The sequence below is a fragment of the Corythoichthys intestinalis genome, chromosome 16 (genome assembly GCF_030265065.1).
Source record: "Corythoichthys intestinalis isolate RoL2023-P3 chromosome 16, ASM3026506v1, whole genome shotgun sequence".
NCBI lineage: Eukaryota > Metazoa > Chordata > Actinopteri > Syngnathiformes > Syngnathidae > Corythoichthys > Corythoichthys intestinalis.
This window is the reverse complement of record NC_080410.1, coordinates 42,081,049-42,107,541: the sequence shown is the minus strand read 5'-3', so window position 1 is coordinate 42,107,541 and position 26,493 is coordinate 42,081,049. Positions and strand designations below refer to the sequence as shown.

General features: G+C 40.0%; 1 protein-coding gene and 1 non-coding gene across 2 annotated transcripts in view; both read right to left on the bottom strand.

Annotated features, from left to right (window-relative positions):
• The window catches only part of LOC130931711 (uncharacterized), a 39,915-nt gene extending 19,540 nt beyond the window's left edge, over window positions 1-20,375 (bottom strand). Inside the window, 40 exon segments of the mRNA XM_057860690.1 lie at window positions 6,943-6,956; window positions 8,775-8,906; window positions 8,990-9,085; window positions 9,155-9,259; window positions 9,354-9,524; window positions 9,599-9,724; window positions 9,809-10,012; window positions 10,072-10,380; window positions 10,462-10,586; window positions 10,700-10,865; window positions 10,928-11,111; window positions 11,210-11,406; window positions 11,488-11,606; window positions 11,681-11,807; window positions 11,886-12,275; window positions 12,360-12,450; window positions 12,540-12,685; window positions 12,807-12,983; window positions 13,060-13,302; window positions 13,421-13,676; window positions 13,768-13,904; window positions 13,982-14,105; window positions 14,189-14,306; window positions 14,393-14,480; window positions 14,558-14,649; window positions 14,652-15,009; window positions 15,084-15,254; window positions 15,332-15,481; window positions 15,584-15,702; window positions 15,780-15,918; window positions 15,997-16,100; window positions 16,182-16,280; window positions 16,354-16,417; window positions 16,507-16,599; window positions 17,670-17,775; window positions 17,847-17,874; window positions 17,959-18,115; window positions 18,192-18,335; window positions 18,403-18,628; window positions 20,338-20,375. Of these exon segments, the coding sequence (XP_057716673.1) occupies window positions 6,943-6,956; window positions 8,775-8,906; window positions 8,990-9,085; window positions 9,155-9,259; window positions 9,354-9,524; window positions 9,599-9,724; window positions 9,809-10,012; window positions 10,072-10,380; window positions 10,462-10,586; window positions 10,700-10,865; window positions 10,928-11,111; window positions 11,210-11,406; window positions 11,488-11,606; window positions 11,681-11,807; window positions 11,886-12,275; window positions 12,360-12,450; window positions 12,540-12,685; window positions 12,807-12,983; window positions 13,060-13,302; window positions 13,421-13,676; window positions 13,768-13,904; window positions 13,982-14,105; window positions 14,189-14,306; window positions 14,393-14,480; window positions 14,558-14,649; window positions 14,652-15,009; window positions 15,084-15,254; window positions 15,332-15,481; window positions 15,584-15,702; window positions 15,780-15,918; window positions 15,997-16,100; window positions 16,182-16,280; window positions 16,354-16,417; window positions 16,507-16,599; window positions 17,670-17,775; window positions 17,847-17,874; window positions 17,959-18,115; window positions 18,192-18,335; window positions 18,403-18,609 (5,876 nt within the window). The 5' untranslated portion in view covers window positions 18,610-18,628; window positions 20,338-20,375.
• Window positions 8,126-8,316, bottom strand: LOC130904982 (U2 spliceosomal RNA). The gene has a single exon (XR_009060986.1). It is a non-coding gene; the product is annotated as a U2 spliceosomal RNA (small nuclear RNA).
• Window positions 20,376-26,493: the final 6,118 nt, after the last annotated feature.

Here is a 26,493-nt window from a genome sequence, read left to right as displayed (position 1 = left end):
TACTGTTATATATACTGTAGTAGTATACTATAATAATAATGCTAGAATCTTTTTCAAAGAATTGTTTTGAATAATGTTGGAAAGGCAAAGTCAGTGTTCTGAATCTGTTTACTTTCCATTCTTTTGCACTAGTAAATACTATCAACATTTTACCTCATTGTTTATTTGTGATTATTATTTACCTGATTATTTATACTTTAATAAAGAATTTAAGTGTTCCAAAATGGTTTTGTGAATTAATAAGCGTCAGCAAAAATTTCCTTGCTAAATTAGTAAAAAAAAGAAAATCATTAGATGAGTCGACTAATCGTAAAACTAGTCGGCTGACTAATCAGGAGAAAATTTGTCGTTTAGGACAGCCAGAGTGTACCGGAACATATTTCCTCCACACCCTTCTCGCCTTTTTAACCCCTGACCCATGAAGAGGGCCCCTGGATATGTTCGCATTAGGCCCCAAAATTGCCAAGTCCGCCACTGTATGTAACGAACATCAAACCTCCCCATGTTTTATTCTAACACATTGTCGAGGACAGCAAGGTGGCTGATGGCTAGAAATCCGAGCAGTTCTCGAACGCGACACGAGCAGCTACCATCAACGCCATGGTGCCAAGAAAGCTTAAACGTCATTTCCAAACGAAACACCCATCGCTTCAAAACAAGTCGGTGGACTATTTTGTTCGCCTTTGTGAAAACGCAGAGAAACAGGCTACTTTTTTGAGAAAAACAACAAAAGTATATGAGAAAGGCCTCAAAGCCCTTGACGCTGAACTTATTGCTAAATCCAAAATGTCCCACACTGCACAGAGACATTAATATTACCTGCCTGCAAAACCATTGTCAACGACATAGTCGGCCCTGATGCGGTTAAAGACATTGCTAAAGTCCCCCTGTCTGATAATTCTGAGCTTCAAATAAGAACAGAGAGTGACTGAGAGCTGTTGAAGATTCCTGCCAGCATATTGGCTTTGTGTTCATTTAAACAAGTTTCAAATTCAAGTTTCACACCGAGTAAGTAATAATATTGAGAAATTATTTTATAATTAAATTAGGGGTGTCAAACAATTAAAATTTTTAATCGAGTTAATTACAGCTTAAAAATTAATTAATCGTAATTAATCGCAATTAATCGCAATTCAAACCATCTATAAAATATGCCATATTTTTTTGTAAATTATATATATATTCTGTGACATAAATTGTTGGAATGGAAAGATAAGACACAAGATGGATATACACATTCAACATACGGTACATAAGGACTGTATTTGTTTACTATAACAATAAATCAACAAAATAGCATTAACATTATTAACATTCTGTTAAAGTGATCCATGGATAGAAAAACTTGTAGTTCTTAAAAGATATATGTTAGTACAAGTTATAGAAATTTTATACTAAAACCCCTCTTAATGTTTTAATTTTAATAAAATTTTCAATCAAAAAATAAACTAGTAGCCCACCACTGTTGATGTCAGTAATTACTTACACAATGCTCATGGGTGCTGAAGCCTATAAAATTAGTTGCACCCAAGCACCAGCAGAGGGCGGCAAAACTCCATAAAACAATTAACAAGTGGGCATTTCACTCTACTGTCATTTAAATCCGTCTGAGCGGGACATGGGCGTTAATTGCGTCAAATTTTTTAACGTGATTAATTAAAAAAATTAATTACCGCCTGTTAACGCGATAATTTTGACAGCCCTAAATTAAATATATTGTACAGAAAGTAATTTTGAATCATTTTTGGTTTGTGGTGTGCCACGAGATTTTCTCCAATGTAAAAACGTGCCGTAACTCAGAAAAGGTTGAAAAACACTGCAATACTGGTACTGTTTAATATTTGCACCATGAATCCAAATAGTCTGCTCACACAACAAATCCCAAGCATCTTAGTTCGGAGCGATGTAATGGTCAATAAGCATAAGTAAGCTGTGACCAGCCCTTAAACAAAGGCGGAAGACTTCTACATTCACTGTGAAGGCAACATGCATATTGGGCCCAATCCGCTAATGAAAAACCAGTGTTGATTTTATCGGTTGCACGATATTGTCGGACAACTCTACAGTACAATAAAACAAAAATTGACCTGCTGTTAGTGAAGTATTATTTATATATTTCACTCACTAGTCAAACTGACACGCACGTCGTCCACCCACTCACCTGAGATGGAAGCCTATCAGCTCTTGCTGTTGGGCTGGACTCCTTCTTATATAGAGGATTAGAACGCCCGGTCAGCATGAGTCTCTCCCTCAATTTGGTCATGCTTCCTTTTCGTCCTGTTGCCTATTTGGTGACGGGGACATTTGTGCTTAGAATTTGAAAAATGTAGTATAACGTTACACCACCTGCTTTAATAGTGCTGAAACACCAAAACTCTAACAGCCATACAAGTTCAAATGTGGGAAAAAAATCATTTAAATCATGAATTAAAAAATTATACAGATCAAACTTAATAAAAACTTTAAAATGCTTATTTCAAAGGTGACCTTACTGACTGGATTTGATTTTTTATAACTGTTTTAAAAAAATGGGATGCAACGGTTAGGGTTAGTTCTTCTTATTTTGAATACTGTAGTTGCAATTAAATCTGTTTTAAGTTATGCAATGGATGGGATTTTAACAGCAAATTTCACACTCATAGGAGTAAAATGACCACATAGGAATAAATAGCTTTAAACTGTAAGTATTATACTTTATTAAATTATTGGAAAAGTACAAAATCATTTCTTTACTAGCGTAATTAAGATAACGAATTTATTAATGTATAAACATACATCTAGTGCGGCGGTCAGCAACCCGTGGCTCTCGAGCCACATGCGGCTCTTTAGTGCTGCCCTAGCGGCTCTCTGGAGCTTTTTCCAAAAATGTTAAAAATGGACAAAAATGGGGGAGGGAAATATATATTTTGTTTTAATATGGTTTCTATAGGACAAACATGACATACATTTTCTTCTAATTCATTATTATTGTAATGAAGTTAAACTTGAATCGGCATCGTACAACAGAGTAGTCACGAGGTGCGTCATTTTTTTATAGGATACACTGCAGGGAAAATAAACATTTAATCATGAAAGCTCATTATGTATTTGTAGCCAATTTACCGTAATTTTCGGACTATAAGACGCATCTGACTATAAGCCAGTACCCATCAAATTTCACACGAAGATGCATTTGTTCATAGATAAGCCGCAATGGACTTTAAGCTAAAGCTGTCCTCACTGTATTATGGGGTATTTACACCAAAAGATATTAACTGGTAATACTTTATTTGACAGCGGCATCATAACACTGTCATAAGACCAAATGAACCACCATGAAGCTTTGAACCAATTGGCTGAGAAGCTTCATTTGGCCATCACTGCTCCCTTGGGGGACACAGTCAACCTCTACTGTCAACACTGTTGTCATCTAACATGCCTCCTAGCATGAATTGCAGTGCTACAGATGTAAATAACAATCAAAATTCATGTTCTGCGCTAATTACCGTATTGGCTCGAATATAAAACAGCCCTGATTATAAGACGACCCCTTCTTTTTCAAGATTCAAGTTTGAAAAAAGACTTTTTGAACACCAAATTATTTTTTATACAGAAAATAATTACAGTACATCTGAAACAAATGATTATAACAATATATTTGAGGGAAAAAGCATATTATTTTGCATCATTCAAATCTTAATATCTGAACATTTAAATATGTAAACTAAAGTGCAATCACATTCGTAAATGAATGGCTTCCGGTTTTTGAAATGTAAATAAACCAATCAATTGTGATAAAACAACAAAATTGCAATAACTGCATTAACCATCAAAGTGAGGTCTAACTGTAACTGTAGTTTTGAAACAAATCTGAATAAGGAAAAACATTGCAATAAAATAATGCAAACTGGTTAAACTTGAGAGTAGCTGAGACCTGTCATGACAGAACATCACTTCAATGATATCTGGCGCCATCTAGCGTCGTGAATGGGTATAATGTCTAGACCCCGAATATAAGACGACTCCCACTTTTTCAGTCTTATTTCAATGCAAAAAACACTAAACAACCAATACAGTATTTCCTCAGTTACTGTTCCAGTTGTTTCATTAATTGCTAGTTCTGATATTTTGGAAACATATTTGACAGTGGTGCCATAAGACTGTCATAAGACCATCATGACATCATTGTGGGGAGACAGTCAACCTCTACTGTCATCACTGTTGTCGTCTAACATGCCTCCTAGCATGCATTGCAGCGCTACAGATGCAAATAACGATCAAAATTCATGTTCTGTGCTAATTATTTCTTCAGTTACTGTTCCAGTTGTTTCATAAATTGCTTGTTCTGATATTTTGGAAACATATTTGACAGTAGTGCCATAATACTGTCATAACACCATCATGACATCATGGGGGAGACAGTCAACCTCTACTGTCAACACTGTTGCCGTCTAACATGCCTCCTAGCATGCATTGCAGTGCAGCAGATGTAAATAACAATCAAAATTCATGTTCTGTGCTAATTATTTCTTCAGTTACTGTTCCAGTTGTTTTACTAATTGATAGTTGTGGTATTTTGGAAACACATTTGACAGTGGTGCCATAAGATTGTCATAAGACTATCATGACATCATGGGGGAGACAGTGAACCTCTACTGTCAACACTGTTGTCGTCTAACATGCCTCCTAGCATGCATTGCAGCACCACAGATGTAAATAACAATCAAAATTCATGTTCTGTGCTAATTATTTCTTCAGTTACTGTTCCAGTTGTTTCATAAATTGCTAGTTCTGATATTTTGGAAACATATTTGACAGTGGTGCCATAAGACTGTCATAAGACCATCATAATTATGACATGACACTGCCATGAGCATTGATGAATGCTTATGACGGATGTCATTTTGTGTCAGCCGGCAAATTATCTCACTTTTGAATGGACATAAAAGAACCGAGTTGGACATAAATGAAGTTAGTGACATAATTTGCCGGCTGACATTTAATGACACCTGTCATAAGCAGTCATTAATGCTTATGATACTGTCATGTCTTAATTATGATGGTTTTATGGCAGTCTTATGGCACCACTGTTTTTTTTTTTCCAAAATACCAGAATTAGCAGTTAATGAAACAACTGGAATGGTAACTGAAGAAATAATTAGCACAGAACATGAATTGTTATTGTTATTCACATCTGCAACGCATGTTAGGAAGCATGTTAGACGACAAAGGTGTTGACAGTGGAGGTTGACTGTCTCCCCCATGATGGTCTTATGACAGTCTTATGACACCACTGTCAAATTTGTTTCCAAAATACCATAACTAGCAATTAATGAAACAACTGGAGCAGTAACTGAAGAAATTGCTATCGCTATTAACCCAAATAAATCAACAAATAAGCTGCACTGAACTATAAGCTGCAAGATTCAAAATGAAGGAAAAAAAGTAGCTGTTTATAGTCCGAAAATTACACTAGTCATTTTGATAGTAGGCTAATAAAGCTAATATAGATTCGTACACACAGCATGTGTTCCCTACATTGTAAGGCCTATATAAGGCATTTGATATTTTGCGGCGTCAGACATATTTTATTATTGTTTTTTTTCCCAACATTTTGAGCTGCCAACCACTGATCCAGTGGTAAGATCACTGCTGCCTCTAAGTGTAGGCATGACAGTGATATCACTACCGCCGTCCAATGGACACACGTTGATAGAACCGAGCGGAAAATTGTTTGTGTAAGCGTCCAATAAATGTAGTTCGTGATTTAAAAGGACATTACAACATGTCATGAACATCAGGCCTCATTAATCTGTGATAGTTTGAAGGACAGGATAGCTGGAGACTCATCCAAATTCCACCGGTGTTCAGTTGCAGGACACTTGCATGTTTGAGATATCTGAAGTGAAAAGAAAGCTGCGCTTGCATTCCCTCAAGACTTCATTGGCATCTTTCATAAAAACTATTTTCTACCTCGGGCTGAAATGTATCCGCAATACTTGTATTAATTGGATTACGCTGTGCTTGTAATTACTCTTAATGCTGGGAAGATTAGCAATCTAGGTTTATAATAGGATATTATTAAGCGTGGATAAGTTTCTTCATCTTTTGTCCATCATGTTCAAAAGCGCTTTGTATCATGTTTAATTTCGGAAACAAGCCCAAGCTTCACTGGTCTTCCGTTGCATGTGCATCTCACATTTCTGTCATAAAATTAAAGATGCCGTTTTACCCATACATGCTTAGTGACCAGTTATGCGTGTCCCTAAATGGATAAGTAAACACTTGGCAACACATCTGAGATCAGGCCCAAAATAATTTCCACGCAAGCCAAATGAACCTAATCCGCTTTCTGCACTTGATACTGTAAGACGCTGACATCTGTTAATGCTGCTTGAATAATGATGAATATGTCCTTGCAGGGTCCGTTTGTGTTGGTTTTGGACTTTTGTAAACTTTCTTAAAACGAGAAAGTTGGAGAACGAAACATATTTTTGCCTTCGTTAAATTTCATTGGCGCTGACTTTGAAAATGTACATTTAGAGATGAATTGAAACAAGGTTCTTTCTTGGGAAATAGGAAATTAGAGAATACTTTTCAAAGAAGTCTTAAGTTATTTATACCATGTTGCTTGACGCCGAATACTTGTCGGACAACAAGCTCAACAGGGCGAAACCTCCGTCTTGTCACATCTGTCATCCATTCAGCCGTCTATTTTCTACGCCGCGTATCCTCATTACCATCTTGAAGGTCTCGAGTGAGCTAGAATTTTTCCCAGCTGACACTTGGCGAGACCTTAAACTATTCATCAGTTCATTATCAATTGCAAGTACAGTGAAATGTTTGAAGAAAGGAAAACAATTACTCATGATAGTGATATAAATACATTCTTTATTGAAGAGCCTTTAAACATTTGTCATATTTTATGAACACAGTTCGAAGGCATCTTGGTGGTGTTCTTACTCAGCAGAATCAGCCTAGGAAGAGAAGAAGAGAAATGATAAGTTAAGTAATTCAAACTGGGAAGAGATGCTTGAAAAGCAATTGCCCTAATGCAGTACTTCTCAAATAGTGGGGTGTTGGGGGTGGTGCATATGGCCTAAGGCAGGGGTGTCCAAACTTTTTGCAAAGGGGGCCAGATTTGGTGTGGTAAAAATGTGGGGGGCCGACCTTGGCTGACGTCCTTTACGTAGAACAATATATTTAAGCAAATTTTAGCAAGCGATTCTGTGCGTCACATTTGCTTTATTATATTTTTAAATTAATAATTTAAACAATCTCGCAACTAGCCTCTGTGGCGTTCTCTTTCGACTCTTGGGGTCTTGCAAAATCCTACTGTGAAATTAAACTAGCTTCAAGTTGCTTCAGTTTCTTGCAACGTATTTCCCCGTAATCTTGTCGTACATGTCAGCGTGTCTTGTTTGGTAATATCGCCTCACAATGAACTCTTTAAAAACAGTGACTGTCTCTTTGCAAATGAGGCGGACACAGTTGTTGCATATTTTAGTGAAGAAATAGTCCAATTTCCACCTATCCTTGAAGCGCTGGCCAACGCCACAGAATTTTCTGTGGGCCTTGCAAAATCAGTCAAAATCCAGTAAAACGGCCGGGAGTGAAGGGGGTTGCTCCGGTGAAAATGGCTGGGAGTGAATGAGTTAAAGACATTAGACCCCAATTACATTGATAAGCCGCTTGATTTTTTTTTTTCAGCGAAAACGTGCCAAATATTGCCAACAATCGTCCCGCTTTGTCAGTGTTACATCAGTAAACCAGCGAGCACTGTTAGCATCAGATAAGGTGGCCTACCAAGTTGCTCAGTGCAAAATAACCCCACACCATAGCAAAGGAGCTGATACTGCCTGCAGCAAAAATAAAAACTGTCACTGTGTCCAATGACACTGTCGTTTTTGTTCTATTAAGTTTTGTTTTTTCGGTCAAATTCTTTGGCATATTGTCCTCATAAGTTAATATTGATAATCAATTTGAATTTATTATTATGGATTGAGTTAGCTTCTGTAGCTAAGGGGTCGGACCGCCAATGCCCCCACCTCTGGCTGCCGCCCAACTTCCTACGCACCCAACCACTTTGGCCCCTTCCACAAGTGGTGACCCCATGGGAAGGGGGACCCACTTTTCGGGCTGTGCTAGGCCGGGCACCATTCCTGGAGGTACTGCAATACCAGGTCGATGCGTAGAGTGTACGGAGCAAGCCCTTATTCTACCTCCCTGTTTCGGAAATCAATTTATTATATGGTCCCTGGATAGGGTACATATCAGATATTAATCTGATAACAACAGATACTAAACTTGATCTTAGCCAAACGGCCAAGAAGATTGAGAATCTTGGTTATCCGTGAAGTGGCCCAGGCAACTGGATCGGATGCCTCCTGGATGCCTCCCTGGAGAGATGTTCCGGGCATGTCCCACAGGCAGGAGGCCCTGAGGACAACCGGGGACGACCCAGGAAACGTTGGAGAGATTATTTCTCTCTGCTGGCCTGGGAACGCTTTGGGATACCGCCGGAGGAGCTGGTTGAAGTGGCTGGGGAGACGGAAGTCTGGGCTTCCCTGCTAAAGCTGCTAGCCCCGCAACCCGACCCCGGATTAAGTGGTAGATGATGGATGGATGGATATTATTGATTGAGCTTATTAAATTTTATTTTTCTGTATTAAATTGTCAAAAAATGTACCTTGAGTGTATTTTTACAGTTTGGAAGTAAGTAAATTGATCTATTATCCTTTTTCCCTTTCATATTAAAAAAGGACACAATGTGATGCAGAGTTGTACTAAGTTACCTTTCCAAGATCACGGCTCTTTGCCCTCAGCTTGTTGACCTGAGACTCTGCAATGTCAGCACGCTCCTGAGCCTCCTCCATCTCATGCTGGACCTTCCTGAACCTGGTCAAGTGAGTGTTGGCCTGCTCTTCCTGTGGTGTAAATTGGTCAATTTCACACAGTTAAGTCAAGTTATGTGAACTTGGAATGTTAAGATGGATGCAGTTTAACTTACAGCCTCCTCAGCTTGTCTCTTGTAAGCCTTGACTTTCAACTGGAGTTTATCCACCAGATCCTGAAGCCTAATTCCGTTCTTCTTGTCCTCCTCAGTCTACGAGTAAATGATTGCATAGTCAGTAATGAGACATTAATGTGGTAGAACGTGAAATCACAGTTGTACCTGGTAAGTCAGCTCCTTCACTCTCCTCTCGTATTTGCGGACTCCCTTGATAGCATCTGCTCCACGTCTCTGTTCGGCATCAACTTCAGCCTCAAGCTCACGCACCTACAGGGCAGATCATATGGTGCATTTAATCTCCAAAGAAATTAAAAGTATTATGAGTTGCCAGATCTGGATTGATGAAGTTTAAAGTTCATACCCTAGATTCCAGTTTCTGGAGCTGCTTCTTGCCACCCTTCATGGCAAGGCTTTCAGCCTCATCCAGACGATGCTGAAGGTCCTTGACAGTGACCTCAAGGTTCTTCTTCATCCTTTCCAGGTGAGCACTGGTATCCTGCTCCTTCTTCAGCTCCTCGGCCATCATGGCAGCCTGAAAAAATAAAAATGTTAGTTCGGTCTGTTCTTAAACCACTGTGGCATCTCTGGGTTTGTGATTGGGCTCACATCAGTGATAGCCTTTTTGGCTTTCTCCTCAGCATTACGTGCTTCCTGAACAGAATCTTCAACTTCACCTTGAACCTGGACAAAGTCAGCCTCAAGCTTCTTTTTGGTGTTGAGAAGGCTGGTGTTCTGTATGGGGAAAATGAGTCGTATGTTAGATCTGTTTTGCATCTAGCTAAAGAAACAATTTGGTTTGAATTGCCGAACACGAACCTGAGAGTGCAGCAGTCCGACACGCTCGCTAGCATCGACCAGCTCCTGCTCGGCCACTTTGCGTGCTCTGTCGGTTTGGTCAAGACCGGCTCTCAGCTCCTCGATTTCTGCCAGCATCAGGCCGTTTCTGCGCTCCACCATGGCCACCTGCTCCTTCATGTCTTCCTGTCCTCTGACAGCCTCATCAAGGTGCAGTTGGGCATCCTGACAAAAAAGAAATCATCAGTCCTCTGCCTAATAGCATGTAGGGATGAGGAACTCACCTTGAGTTGTCCCTGGACATTCCTCAATTGTTTCTGGGCTTCAGCAGCCTGTCTGTTGGAGTGGCTGAGCTGAATCTCCATCTCATTCAGGTCTCCCTCCATCTTCTTCTTGACCCTCAGGGCGTCATTCCTGCTCCTGACCTCAGCATCAAGAGTGCTCTGCATGGAGTCAATAATTCTCTGGCTGTTCCTCTTGATCTGCTCCATCTCCTCGTCCTTCTCGGCCAGCTTCCTGTCAACCTCGCCCTTGACTTGGTTGAGCTCAAGCTGGACACGGATGATCTTGGCTTCCTCGTGCTCCAGTGTGCCCTGAAGGAAAACGTTGATATTTTGAATGTAATCCAATGTGTTATTGTAATCACATCAAATCATGGTATTATGAAATTTTACCTCTGCCTCTTCCAGCGCTGTCTGAATTTCAGCCTTCTCAGACTCAACGGTCTTCTTGGCCTTCTCCAGCTCATGGATGCTTTTGCCACTCTCACCGATCTGCTCAGTCAAGTCGGAGATCTCCTCTATATATTAGAAAACATATCCTTTTATGATGATTGTCCAAAACTGCCATAAATATATCCTTAAAGATTCTAATTCCAGTGAGATTCATCCACTATAAGTAGGAATTACTCACGCTGCAGGTTCTTGTTCTCCCTCTTCATGGTCTCCAGCTGATCCAGAGCCTCCTCATAAGAGTTCTTCATCTTGAACATTTCAGTGCTGAGAGTACGAGCCTCTTTCTGGGCTCCTTCCAACTCGGCCTGACCCTCCTCAAACTTCTGCTTCCATTCTGCCAGGACCTACAACAATTTTTCAGGCTTAGCAATGAACAAATATCTTTGATTTGGATCAATTTGTTTACCTTGTCAAAGTTCCTCTGCTTCTTGTCAAGGTTAGCAGCCAGGGCATTAGCTCTTTCCACATCGATCATGAGGTCCTCCACCTCACCCTGCAGCCTCTGCTTGGTCTTCTCCAGAGAGGCACACTTGGAGTTCACAGCTTCAATGGATTCCTCAGCATCCTGGAGACGCTGGGCAAGCTTCTTCCTGTTAGTGGCATGAAATTTTGGTCGTCAGTCATGTGCAAAACATGAGCTACTCTGAGAACAATTAACTGAGCTAAGAGTGATGTCTAAATTACTAACTTGGCCTCCTCCAGCTCTTCAGTGCGCTGGATAGCATCAGTCTCATATTTGGATCTCCACTGTGCTACCTCGCTGTTGGCCTTGGACATTCCTCGCTGCAGCTCAGCTTTAGCTTCCTGCTCTTCTTCATACTGCTCCCTGAGCAGGTCGCAGTCGTGACGGGCAGACTGAACAGCATGGGCCAGGGCGTTCTTGGCCTGGTAAGCAGAGTAAGGAATTGAGGATTAAAGTCAAGTAAGCCAATTCCCACAACTCTGAGAAGATGCACGTTCATATACCTTGACTTCTTCCTCAACAAGTCTCTTAAGTTCCTCCATCTGCTGAGTATAGGCTTGCTTGCCCCTAGTCAGCTGGGAAACCAAAGCTTCTTTCTCCTCAAGCTGGCGTGAAAACTCACCTAAGAGACAAAGTGTCGACAACAATCAAGACCCATGACACTATACTATAACGTGATCTATTTGGCAGACTTACCATTCTCAGTTTGGAGCCTTGCTCTTTGTGCGTTCATGTCATTAAGCTGGCGGAAGTTCTCATCGTATTTGCTCTTAAGCTCTGCATGAGAGTCTTCCAGACTCCTGCACATTTTTTCCAAGTTACCCTAGTAACAAAAAAACATTAGATTCTCGATAATTAGCAGATGATAATTCCGATTTTCTCGCTCATGAAGAATGCTCACCTTGGCTTTAGCAACAGATTCCATGTTGCTGGAGAGGTCATCAATCTCCATCTTGTACTCGCTCTTCTCCTTCTCCAGCTTCTGCTTGACACGCTGGAGGTTGTCGATCTGCTCGCCCAGCTCGGCAACGCTGTCGGCCTGCTTCTTGCGGAGAGCGGCTGCTGTAGCTTCGTGCTGCAGGGTGGACTCTTCAAGGTCACGACGCAGCTTCTGGAACTCGGCCTCGCGCTTCTTGTTCATCTCGATCTGAGCGGCTGTTGCTCCGCCGGCTTCCTCCAGCCTCTCGCTGATCTCCTCCAGCTCACGAGAAAGGTCAGATCTCTGCTTCTCCACCTTGGCGCGGGCGGCCCTTTCAGCCTCGATCTCCTCTTCCAGCTCCTCAATGCGAGCCTAGGTTTGATGATAGTATTGACAAAATTGTGAATGACCTGAAACACAATGAGACCTTTGAGTATAAGTTTTAATATAATTTACCTGGAGTTCCTTGATCTTCTTCTGGAGCTGAGCACCAAGAGACTGCTCATCCTCAATCTTGCTGAGCAGCTGGCTTAACTCAAAGTCCTTCCTTTGAGGAAAAAAAGGGAGAATACATATTAAGGTCTGTTTCTGAAGCTAGCAGGAATCTCTAGGTTCCAATATGTTTCTTCCTCTTACTTCTTGATTTTCTCATCTGATTGTTGTTTGTCATTCTCCAGATCCATGATGGATTCCTGGGCCAGTTTCAGATCACCTTCAAGCTTCCTCTTGCCTCTCTCAAGGTCCATGCGGAGCTTCTTCTCTTGCTCCAGTGAGCCCTCAAGCTGTTACACGATGATTTCATTACTATAATTTATAATCTTGAAATGACTGAACATTGACAGTACTGTCCTAGATAAGTTGTTATCAGGAAAATATTTGATGTCAACGAAGTGGTGTTCTTACATCATCCACTTGCTGTTCCAGCTTGGTCTTGGCCTTGGTCAAAGTGTTGACTTTGTCTTCCTCAGCCTGAAGATCGTCCAGTGTTTGCTGGTGGGCTTCTTGGAGGGCTTTCTTCTCCTTTGTCAACTTGGCAATAGACTCATCTTGAGTGGCCAACTCCTCGGTCAGGTTTTTCACCTGAAATATTTTGATTTTGTTGGTTCAGTTGACTTCATGACTTTGTTTTTTTGAGTGAAATAGAAATAAAGTTCACCTTGTTTTCAGTGGCGTGCTTCTCCTTCTCCACTTTAGCCAAGGTGAGTTCCATATCATCAATATCCTTCTTCAGCTCTGAGCATTCATCCTCCAGCTTCCTCTTCTTTGCTGTGAGCTCAGCGTTGATTTCTTCTTCATCTTCCAGTCTCTCAGTCGCCTCTTTGAGTTTGGCCTCGAGCTGGATCTTGCTCTTAATGAGCCCCTCGCACCTCTCCTCGGCATCTGAGAGGTTCTCACCTTCCTACATGTGAACCGAGAATTTATCGAGTGATGTATTTGTTGAATCGACATTTTATATTCAGATATGGTAAAGTACAGTTAGGTATTGCATTTAGAGCAGTGTTATACATTTTATTTACCGCTGCTATTTGCAGTTGCAGGTCATTCTTCTCCTGCAGCAGGGAAACCATTTTCTCTTCCAACTCCTTCTTCTTGCCCAGAGCAGTAGCCAGATCCGATTGCATCTTGTCATAATTCTCCTTCATCTGTTGCAGCTCTTTCTCGGTCTCAGCGCTCTTCAGGAGAGGCTTGATCTTGAAGTACAGTTTCAGCCATGGCCAGTTCTTCACATTCATGAAGGAACGCAGGTTGTACTGGATGCTGAAGATAGATTCTCTGAAAGAAAAAAGGCACACAATTGATGTTTTATTGGAATATGTTTCCTTTTTTTACAGCCTTTATTTTTCAGAAACTAGTTTAGGCGTACCTCCTCTCCATCATCTTCACAAACTCTTTCCTCATAACGTATCCTCTGCAGAGAGCCTGAGTCATGGTCACCAGCTCAGCCAGTTTCTCATCTCTCATCTCCTCAAGGGTACCCAGAAGACCAGCTTTGAAGAACACCTTGGTGGAAAACAAACCAAAGTCGAAATTACAGTATATGCATATGGCTTGAATACGACGTCATCCCAGCGACTCACCTTTGTGTGGCCGAATTTGTACTGAGTGTGATCCACATCAATGGAGCCCAGCAGTTTCTCTGAAGCCTTCTTGTTGTCAATAAACTGACCCTCAGGGATGACGCTGGCATTCAGTACCTTGTATCTGTCGAATGAAATGTATCGTTTGGTTACTTTTCCCGTTAGCCTGACTGTCACTCAGTTAAAAGTTTGCAAAATTAAATTGACCTCTGCTTGAAATCACCATAGAGGATTCTGCTGGGGAAACCTTTCCTGCAGATTCTGATGCCCTCCAGCACACCGTTACACCTCAGCTGATGGATGACCAAGAAGTTCTCCATAAGACCTGTGAGTAGAAGAATGGGTTCAGTTTTCTTTGTCTTTTGAATGTTTGCAATTCAGAAAAATGGCTTATCAGTTAAAACATCAAACCTGGGGTCTTGGATTCGTTGGGAATCAAGCAACGCACAAAGTGAGGATGAGTGCTTCTCAAGTTGGTCATCAGTTTGCCCAAGTTCTCCTGTTAGGTGAAATATTGCAGTTTTTACAAACGGCAACTTCTAATCATGGAACCGGTAAATGTCCCCCCCACATTACCCTGAACAGAGCAGAGACAGTCTGGAAAGAACCACCCTTCTTCTTTCCTCCCTTCTTCGCACCGCTATCTGTTTTTCCAAAACATAGTATTCGTCAATCATCTTCATCAAATGGTGGATTGTTAGCAAGAGCATGAGCTTAATACCTTCAGCGGCAGCATGTGCGGCGTACAACATAGCCAGCAGTTTGTTTGCAGACTTCTGGTAGAGCTGGACGACGGAGTCGTTCAGTGGGTCCTTGTTCTTGTCCAACCAGCCAGTGATGTTGTAGTCCACAGTACCAGCATAGTGAACCAGAGAGAAGTGAGCCTCAGCCTTGCCCTTTGCGGGCTTGGGCTTCTCAAAGGCCTTGGTCTTGCCAAGATGCTGATCGTGCAGCTTGTTCTTGAAGGTTGTGTCAGAGGCCTTAGGGAACATGCACTCCTCTTCAAGGATGGAGAAGATGCCCATTGGCTGAAGTAGAGTGAAAATGATTTGTCAGAATGATTGTTAATCTAACCGAATCTCGCTTGAAAGACTAGTCTCACCTTCTCAATAAGCTCAATGCAGGCAGCCAAGTCCATACCGAAGTCAATGAACTCCCATTCAATGCCCTCTTTCTTGTATTCCTCTTGCTCCAGGACGAACATGTGGTGGTTGAAGAACTGTTGCAGTTTCTCATTGGTGAAGTTGATGCACAGTTGCTCCAAGCTGTTGAACTACACAAAACAGATATAGAATTAATCCACTGTTGTGTTAATGCGTACATGCTGACTTTGAGTGTTCTGTTACTTACGTCGAAGATCTCAAATCCAGCGATATCCAACACACCGATGAAGAACTGCCTCGGCTGCTTTGTGTCCAACATCTCATTGATGCGGATGACCATCCACAAGAACATTTTCTCATAGATGGACTTGCACAAAGCTGAGACAGCATTGTTGACCTACAAATGCAATTTCTCATATAACATTTGCAGTTCTCGTGGTTCTTTGAAATTTTGATATTGATCGTCTTTTGTATTTTGGAGTTTAAACATTTAACTGACCTGTGGGACGGTCTGACCTTTGGTCACCATCTCGTTACCGACTTTGACTCTGGGGTAGCACAGAGCTTTCAGCATATCAGCTGAGTTCAGACCAGCGAGGTAGGCGATTTTATCAGCCACTGATGAAAAGACAGTTATTTAGAATTGGTTTTAGACGCGGACAGGGTCTTGATGTACATATCTTTATAAGACATACCCTCAGTGCCATCAGGTTCAGCCTGCTCCTCACGCTGCTTCTGCTTGAACTTCATGTTGCCGTGATGCATCACAGCACCAGTCAGCTTGTAGATGCCAAGTTTCTCCTCTGCACTGAATCCCAGGATGTCAATAGCTGTCTGTAATGCGCATCAGTTGGTTTAATTTCTGGTGGAGATCGATCAAATTCAAATAAGCTGTTTGATTCCTATCCTTACATCTGTTGCGATGAACTCCTCAACATCATTGATGCTCTTGACAGTGATTTCACCCTGGCTGATCATTGGGTAGTCGTATGGGTTGGTGGTGATCAGAAGACCCTCTGGAATCAAATGATGGGAATACATGACACGGTTTTCCGTCATATTTTACTGGCGCTTTAGTTGTTTTTGACTTGACATACCCAGCAGCTCTGGCTTGTGTCCGGTCATCAACTGATAGAAGATATGGTAGCTCCTCTCAGCAGACAGCTGGAAGGTGACACGGGACTTCTCCAGCAGATCTGTTGGACGTATAGAAATTCAATTTAGAGCCAAATTTTTGTGTGTGACTGATTTGGTTAATAGAAAACTCACAAGTTTCAATATCAGCTGAAGCCAGCTTGCCGGAAGAACCGAAGTGGATACGGATGAATTTACCCTGAAAGTGTGAACCGTGACATGTCAGTTTGCCATTTTAAGAGTTAACATCAGTGTTTATAAGTACACCGCTATATGTTGATGACTTACGAAACGAGAGGAGTTGTCATTTCTCACAGTCTTGGCATTACCGTAAGCCTCCAGCAGGGGGTTGGCTGCAATGATCTGATCTTCCAGGGAGCCCTGCAAAGACATAATTATGATGTCAACAAAGATTTTAGCAGACTAATTCAGCTCCATCATCGACGATGATAGACGTCCAATCATGTGGCTTCATTCATCTTTCAGATTTGAATTTAAATGTGTTTATCAATAGTAGACGTGCAATCCATTTGAACTGGGAGGGTTGCCTACCCTCCCATTTGAAAATGATTATACATCTATCACCGTCAATGCTATCCAATGAGTTGAATCTCTTTCGGTAAATAAGTACCGTACGCAGCAAAACACCAAGTATTCTTAGATTTTTCCAACTAAAACAGCAGTTATTGCCATGATTGTTTGTGAACTACAAAGCTGTTCCGATCTGATCCTTGCATCAAAAGTGACATAATTTACTAAATGACACTCAGGCCTTGTTCAGACTGGCAGCAAAAATCCGATTTTTAGCTCAACCAGATTAAAACTGGATGGGTTTTTTTTTGTAGTCTGAACAATCACAAAGCACATAAATCAGTTTTTTGCCAGACAGATTGAGACCACATACGGGACGTCACTCTATGCTAGATGATGCCTTCGTTGACACAGCAACCTGTCAGGTGTGTCAATAATATCCGCTTTCGCAGTGTAGGAACTAGAAACCAGGAACTCGAGTTCCGAGAACCATTTTAGTTTCTACTCTGAGGTTGGCACTTTCAGTGGGTTCGTAGTAACTCGATGACGATGGGGTTTGATGATTCGCGGAAATCAGCACGTCTCAAGGAGTGGTCATGTTTTAAAAAAAACTACCTTATACTAAATCTGTCTGCTCTTCCACTCTCGTCATTAGACGCTAGATTTGGTCGCCGATGGAAACTATTCCCTTCAAACATGCAAGAATTGCCGCCGTGTCCTCGATGGTCTCTAATTCGTTCTTTTCCGTTCAGCGTAGTTTTCAGGGTTTTCGTATCAGGCGCAGTGTCAGGCGCAATGTCTAGAACGCGAATATAAGACGACCCCCTCTTTTTCAGTGTTATTTCAATGCAAAAAACACCGTCTTATATTCGGGCCAATACGGTAGATCTATACCCATCTGATTATCATTTTAGTCTTACCTGCATCTTTCCAGTTGTTTCCTTTTTGACTCCAGCAACTGCAATTGTTGCAAAGTACTGGATGACACGCTTGGTGTTGACAGTCTTTCCGGCACCGGATTCTCCACTGAGGAGGATAACGACATTTCAGTACAGTTGCTCAAAGTTCCCAGAAAAGTTGTTGTTTTCAATACTTACGTAATAAGGATAGACTGGTTCTCACGGTCTAAAATAAAAGAAGTAATCATATAAGTTTGATACTGATTGTTGTATTTTTACATTGTGTTGGTTTAAATTCAGGATATATTACCAGTGAGCATGAACTGATAGGCGTTATCAGAGATGGAGAAGATGTGGGGAGGTGCCTCAATCCTCTTCTTGCCTCTGTATGCTGTTACACATGTCGCGTCGTACACTGGGAGCCACTTGTAGGGATTCACGACAACGCAGAACAACCCAGAGTAGGTCTGTAAAAGCAGAGATGAGACGTGAGCAGCGAAAATGCATGTGACGATGAAATACTCCCATGTATTGAAAACTCACGTAGATCATCCAAGACGCATAACGCTCTTTGAGGTTATACAACACACAAGGCTCGTTCAAGTGGGTCATCATGGCCATGTCCTCAATCTTGTCGAACTTGGGAGGGTTCATGGCGTGGATCTCATCCTCTTTGACGGTGACGGTCTGTGAGATGCAGTAAAAATTAATACTGTACTACTTGTCTCGTATTTTATGACTTTTTTTCACCTACCTTGCCAGGACTTCCAAGGATTTCAACGGTAGCTTTGCCACCCTCTTTGCTGACGAGTTTACCCTTCAGGTACATCTCATCAGGAACCGTGACAAAGTAGGCGGTTTTGGCGTCGAAAGGTGTATTCTGAGCCTCGATCCTCTCCTTTTCTGGCTTGCGGAGGTAAATGGCCGCCGGCCCAAAGCTGTCCATGTCCTTGTCTCCCATGATGGCACTTTTTTTCCGACTGAAACAAACACTTGCCATTATTTTTTTGAATAGCTTAACTTTTCATTGGATAAGTGTATATTTTGGGTCAAATTAAAACAATGTAACTTGCTATAAAGACTTGGCATACCGTATATATTAACATTTGGTATACTAGTGTGGCCTACATAACCCAAAATCTAATGCCCACGTATGTCGAAGTCTTAATTATAATTGTATTATTTTTTTCTAGGGTTGTTCAATATGGCCTAAAATCAAAATCACACAATTTTTTTCACCAAAAATGTGATTCATGGCTTTTTCATATATTTTTAAGACTAATCATATCATAAATATCTTTTCCCTCCACTTATTTGTGCAGTCAGCCCCAATAAAGAAGTAATAGCGTGAAACAAACTCTTTCTCCTTTTCATAATCTTCAGAATAACTAATTGCTAGATTTTGATTTTGGCCCAAAAAACTGAACCCCCCCCCCTTAAAAAAAATCTTGAATTATGGTTTAATATTTTATATATTACCTTTATGTATGTTTTGATTATTATTTTATTCCATATTTTTCAAATATTTTCCAATAAAAAACTCATATTCATAAAATTGATTTACCACCCTTACCTATTTTCTTTTTTTTTTTTTAGTATCAATCATTACTTGTTATTAGGGCTGTCAAACGATTAAAATTTTTAATCGAGTTAATTACAGCTTAAAAATTAATTAATCGTAATTAATCGCAATTCAAACCATCTATAATATATGCCATATTTTTCTGTAAATTATATATATATTCTGTAAAATAAATTGTTGGAATGGAAAGATAAGACAGAAAATGGATATACACATTCAACATACGGTACATAAGTACTGTATTTATTATAACAATAAATCAACAAGATGGCATTAACATTATTAACATTCTGTTAAAGCGATCCATGGATAGAAAGACTTGTAGTCCTTAAAAGATAAATGTTAGTACAAGTTATAGAAATTTTATATTAAAACCCCTCAATGTTTTCGTTTTAATAAAATTTGTAAAAATTTCAATCAAAAAATAAACTAGTAGCCCGCCATTGTTGATGTCAATAATTACTTACAACGCTCATGGGTGCTGAAGCCTATACAATCAGTCGCACCCAAGCGCCAGCAGAGGGCGGCAAAACTCCATAAAACACAATTAACAAGTGGGCATTTCACTCTACTGACATTTAAATCTGTCTGAGCGGGACATGTGCGTTAATTGCGTCAAATATTTTAATGTGATTAATTTAAAAAATTAATTAACGCCCGTTAACGCGATAATTTTGACAGCCCTATTTGTTATATATGTGTTTTAAAACTAAAAACACAATTATAAATTCATAAATTGTAATTAAAACTAAATGAATAACCTTAAAATGAATAAAAACAGAAATGTACTCTGGTTATGGCCCCCAAAAGCACTCTAAAGTTATTACTATTATTATTTTTTTTTTATATCATATAACTCATTGCCTGCAATTGACAGTGATAGACGTCCAGTTCATTTAAACTAGGAAAACTGGCAATGAATGTTCAACTTTCAATGCCCTTGACGGCGCTAGATGTCCAATCTATTTTGACAAAATGGACTGCACGTCTGCAGCCATTAATAGCAGCCAATGAGTTCGATGAACGTCCTATAAACGGTCCATTCTTATGTAGCAAGACATTCTTATAAATGATAATAACGTTAACTTGAATATCTCGTCAACGTACCTCACTTAAACAAGAAGAATGGGCTCGTTATGTTGTTGGTGAGCCTGAAAAATAATAAAGACAAAATGATCAAAAAACATTTACAACTCGATATTAGTACCGTAATTTTCGGACTATAAACCGCCCAAATTTGACACGAAAACTGCATTTGTTCAAAGATAAGCCGCACCGGACTATAAGTCGCAACAGTCCTCACTATCTTATGCAGGGGTGGGCAAACTATTCCACAAAGGGCCGCAGTGGGTGCGGGTTTTTGTTGCAACCCATTAAGACGACACATTTTCACCAATCAGCTGTTTTAGAAGTGCAATCAGTTGATTGCAGTCAGGTGCTTCTCATTTCTGCTGAAACCTCATTGGTTATACTATCTGTGCTGGGTCAGTTGGAACAAAGACCAGGACCCACTGCGGCCCACGAGGACCGGTTTGCCCACCCCTGATCTTATGGGATATTTATACCAAAAGATATTAACCGGTAACACTTTATTTACATATATATATATATATATAATATATAATTTATATATAATACTATATTATTTGTCTTAAAACTGTCATAAGACCAAATGAACCACCATTAAGCCTTAAATCAAGTGGCTGCAAAGCTTCATTGCTTCAAGAAGCTTCATTTGGCCATCACTGCACCCTTGGGGGGGGGGACAGTCAACCTCAGCTGTCACTTGCTGTGCACATTGTTGTAGTCCAACATGCCTCCTAGCATAAATAACAATCAAAATTCATATTCTGAGCTAATTATTTCTAATAATTATGACATGACACTGTCATGAGAATGAATGAATGCTTATGACAGATGTCATTTAACGTCATATGGCAAAGTGAGATCACTTCTGAATGGATGTAAAAGATCCGAGCTGGACATACAGTAAATGGAGTTTTCGACAAAATTTGCCCAATTATTATCATTATTATTACAGTGATCCCTCAGTACTGTATATATTTTTTAATGGATAGTCAGAGGGCGAAGTTTGATGCACGATATAGCTCGGGATCACTGTATTACTACTATTAGGTCAAACAAATCAAAAAAATACTGTAAGTCTCAGGATTCAAAGTGAAGAAAAAAGTAGCAGCTTATAGTCCGAAAATGACGGTATTCACATGGTAAATTCGATAATGAATTGCACTGGTATTTCTTAGCTTTATAAACAGCTACTATAGAATGAGCTGCGCTAGGTTAAAACTAACAACCTAAAACTCTTTTTTTTCATAAGCATTCAAAAATGAAATTACTGTAAATCTTTGGATGATAAATCCGTTAAAAAGCAATAAGCGGTATCAACAGCTTCAAGACGCACAGCACTAACCTGGGTAAGATGCTTGTCGGTTGACAGTGGAAGCAAAGCGCTTGCATTTATATAGGGGGGACATGACAAGCTCAGCAGATGATCCCAACTCGATTTGGTCATGTCATAACATCAGAGACATCCTCTGACACCTGAGCTTCGGTAGCCGTTTTGTGTCTGAAGGTGAAACTGAGCACCAATGGTGCCCGCGACGCATACCAGATTAAAATACTGATTAAAACATCATTTTTTGAACACCGAAAATCTTTGTTTTTACTGAGATGCAAATGTGACGTGTGTTTACCAAAATTTGAAATCCTACTTTTAAATATTATTCCTCACAAGACAATGACCAGTAAATGAAAATTTGAACACTATAATTTGATTTGAAAGTTACATGATATTTAATACTACTAAAAGCCTGGACAGAAATGCTTGAGCTAAGCCAATAAAATGCGAGGTGTGAGAGCAATGTCCGAAGAATGTCTCCAAATAGATGACGACGACTATGAATCAATCAAGCGGTCTTTAAACCTTCCTTTGCTCTAATAAATACTGGAGCAAATTTAGAATCCCACTAACTCAAGAAATATTCATTACACATGTATACAATTTGAGCTGCCTTTGCATCTTCCCTAGGTGGCCAGCAACTTTGAAGCCGAATGGTTTTGGTATATAGTTGCAGAACACTTGTACATCTTATCTGCATCTAGCTATTAAAACCACATAGATGTTCAAATGCCTGTTTTACCATTCCATTTAAGGAATGATGGAACATTTGCCAACTGGACCTATATTAAGTTTCGCTCAGATGTCGCAGATCTTCATCCTTGGGATGCATTTGATTCTGGATGATGTTGAGATGGCGAGTTACTGTCCTTGTAAAACTATACGACGTTGCAGCTCCCAATTGAATATCCAGCTGTCCTAAAGAGCTTGGATAAGAATGGCTGTTACTCATGTAAAAATAAATGTTAAACCAACAATATACTGGCTGATGAGCAAGCACTTCCTGGATCGAAATTCAAAATTCACACCTCATCTGTTTAATGATGTAAGTGAATCATTTGGGCTGAGACTTACAAAACGATTCGGATTTCCACTCTTTGACAATCGAGATGGACCAAGATTATGAAGTAGGAACGTGTCTACAATGCAATGTGGAAATTGGACACTGAAAAATTTTAAGGCGAGAGGATTTTCAAACACTGAATTGGATTTGTAGGAACAAATAAGGTTGAGTCATGCAATAAGGTCAAATGGAAATGGTGTTTTAAGCCTCTTGTTATGTACAAGTGTTGAAAAATTCTTTAAAAAATTAACCTCTATTGGCTGCTATTGACGTCCAATCCATTTTTGACTGGGAACGTACAGTAATTTTCGCACTATTAGGCGCACCTGACTATAAGCCGCTACCCACCAAATTTGGCACAAAAATGCATTTGTTCATAGATAAGCCGCACTGGACTATAAGCCCCAGCTGTCCTCACTGTATTATGGGATATTTACACCGAAAGATATTAACCGGTTACACTTTATTTGACAGCAGCACAGGGGTGAAAGTGGCTAGAATTTCTTGCCAGAACTTTTTTTTTTTTGGGGGTGGGGGGGGGCTTAAACCTCCTAAAACCACCAACATGCAAGAACTTTTGGCACAGTTATAAATATAACACACAATTAAACACAACAGGTTTCACAGTGGTTAGCACGTTCCCCTCAGAGTTCTGATATCAAGGGTTCAATCCCGGGCTCTGGCCTTCCAGTGTGGAGTTTGCATGTTCTCACCATGCCTGCGTTGGTTTTCGCCTGGTATATGTGAAAGCAGGGCTATAAACAGGGCAAGCCGGAAATGGCTAAATTAAACTGAAAACATAACGAAATTAAAATGTCAATCATTACGTTCAGGTCGGGCCGGGGTTCTCGCTAAGTTTTTAAAATCAATATGTAGTTATATACGTATACCAAAACGATGTATGGATGTTAAACAAAGGAATACTTGTTATCAAATAAAAAAATTGGGATAAAAAGACAAGGCGCTGTATGGTCATTGCAGAGCCAGAGCGTGCCATGCGCCCTCTTTTTTACTCTTTCTCCTCTGCGATGCAAAACCGCATCTGTTTATTTACATTTTACAAACTTTTCCAGCGTTATTTTGTTGTGTAAATGCATTTAAAATGATCATAAAAATATGTAGACTATTTAAACATTAAGAAAAGTTGCGTTTTTTTTCTGCCAACAGAGAATTTGTTACAAAAGACAGGCTTTAATGCACAGGCATTGTCACCAAATGTGATCACGCAAAACGCAACCAGTCCGTTTTTCCAAGCAGCAAGCAGTGATCTGTCCAGGTCTGACTGGAGCATCCCTTCCCTCTCCTCCTCACAAATAATACATAGAATTTTGAGGGTTTTTTTGAGGGGGTTTTCTCGGGCTTGGGCCTAAAAATAAAATATAAAATTTCGTGTTTTTTTTTTTCCGGGCTCGGGCCTACAAATAAAACATTACATTTTGGGGGGTTTTCGGGCCTGCAAATCAAGTTAATTGATCAGGCTCGGGCGGGTCGGGCTGGATTTTTTTTAGGCCCAATCTTACCTCTTGATGACCTTTAATTGGTTGCAGTTACACGTCGGGAACGCTCCCTCCGGAACAAAACACGACAGGATTTGACCAACATTGTGACAATTCTGACCAAAAATGACGTGATGTCCAGGTTATAATATCGCCCAGCAGCCTTCCACGCACAGAGAGTACCAGTGGGCAACACAGGACAAGTCTGTGAAAGCGTCCAACCGGCTTCATTCTCGGAATCTTATCATGCATGAAAGCAATGACGAGCGTAAATCCTGCGTTACCTTATACGGGAAATTCCCTGGTAATATGTGTGAAAAGGGGTACAGGCAATGCGACTTGTCAGATAGAGAGAGACGCTGGGGAGAACTACGTAAAATAAATGAATAACAAAAATCAGTGGAAACGGATGACGCTAAGCAAGCTCTTTATTAGGCTTGTATTGTTAACACTTGTGTATATGTAAATCTAAAATTAGTAGATTGTTCTTATTGGAGATGCGTGTGTGGCAGCGTGGCAGGTTTTAAAAATTTTTATTAAACATTGAGTTTTGACAGTTGGCGTCATATTTTCGGGATCAAAGCACCGTATGCCGGTGCGTTCCGGCCCACTTTCACCCCTGCAGCAGCATCATACGACTGTCATAATACTAAATGAACCACCATGAAGCTTTGAACAAATTGGCTGCAAAGCTTCATTGCTTCAAGAAGCTTCATTTGCCCATCATTGCTCCTTTGGGGGAGACGGTCAACCTCTGCTGCCACCAGCTGTCAACACTGTTGTTATCCAACATGCCTCCTAGCATGCATTGCAACGCTGCAGATGTAAATAACAATCAAAATTCGCGTTCTGTGCTAATTATTTTTTCAGTTACTGTTCCAGTTATTTCATTAATTGCTAGCGATTGTATTTGGCAACACTTTATTCGAGAGTAGCGCCATAAGACTGTCATTAGACAGTCATAATTATGGCATGACATTGTCATGAGCATTTATGAATGCTTATAACAGATGTCATTTAGTGTTATCCAGCAAATTATCTCGCTTTTGAATGGATGTTAAAGATCCAAGCTGGACATAAATTGAGTTAGTGACATAATTTGCCGGATGACACTTAATGACATAAGCATTCAGTAATACCCATCATAGTGTCATATCATAATTATGACAGTCTTATGACAGTGTTATGACGCCGCTGTCTAATAAAGTATTACCTATTAATCCAAATAAATCAACAAATAAACCACACTGGACTATTAGCCGCAGGATTAAAAAAGGAAAAAAAAAGGAGGGCCTTCGAGTCCGATAATTATGGTACGTTCATGAGCCACTCCCGGTCAAAAATGGATCGGATGTCTATCGCCCTCAATGGCAAAAAAAATTAAGTGTCAGAAACTGTTTTTTAAAATATTTAATCTAATCGTACACATGTGCCATTAACCTTCATTAAGCCAAGCAGAACACCCCAAATAATACTCCAAAATACCTATTTTTTCTTCACAAAAAGATGGGTCAATTGGACCTCTATGACTAAAAATCCTAACATAAAATAATCACACTAATAATTCCACAGCAAAATATGTGTTAAAATGTTTCATAAATAAAAATTAGACAAATTTAAAAAATTGTGCGTAAACGAATGAAAAAAAAACGTAATTTCTGGACTATGAAGCGCACCTGATTATAAACCGCACCGGCCAAATTTCACAAAACTTTAAAAATAAATCCACATATATGCCGCACCTGACTATAAGCTGAAGGTGTCCATATCACATTGGATATTTACATAGATGTTACACTGAAATATTTAATTGATCAAAAACATATTTATCAACAAGATAATCACCAACACGTGTTGTCTGAATTCTTAAGCACAAACTAACTTTAAAAACAAGACACTACATTTGCAAATATATATAATCCACTTTACCTTGCCTTCTAATCTTGAAGCGGATAAAATCTTCTTAAAAACGGTTGACAGCTAGCGCTTATATAACAGCTTTGTTGTAGCATACTGTGGCAATAAAGTCCTCCAAGTGCCAGCTGAAAACGGCTAATCAATCGCTTTCTCTTGTCGTAGCAAATAGTGGATGCCGATCCATTTAAAATTGTTCTTTTGTAGCAGAATATATTATCAGATGGAGCCATATTCAAGTCATGGCAAAATTTGGAAATAACAATGTTTAACAAGAAAATATGAAGCTCGTTTGTATTAAAAAAAAAAAAAAAAAAAAAACATAAATAAGGCGGTTCCTTATAAAAGGCGCAGGGTAGAAACGGCGAGAA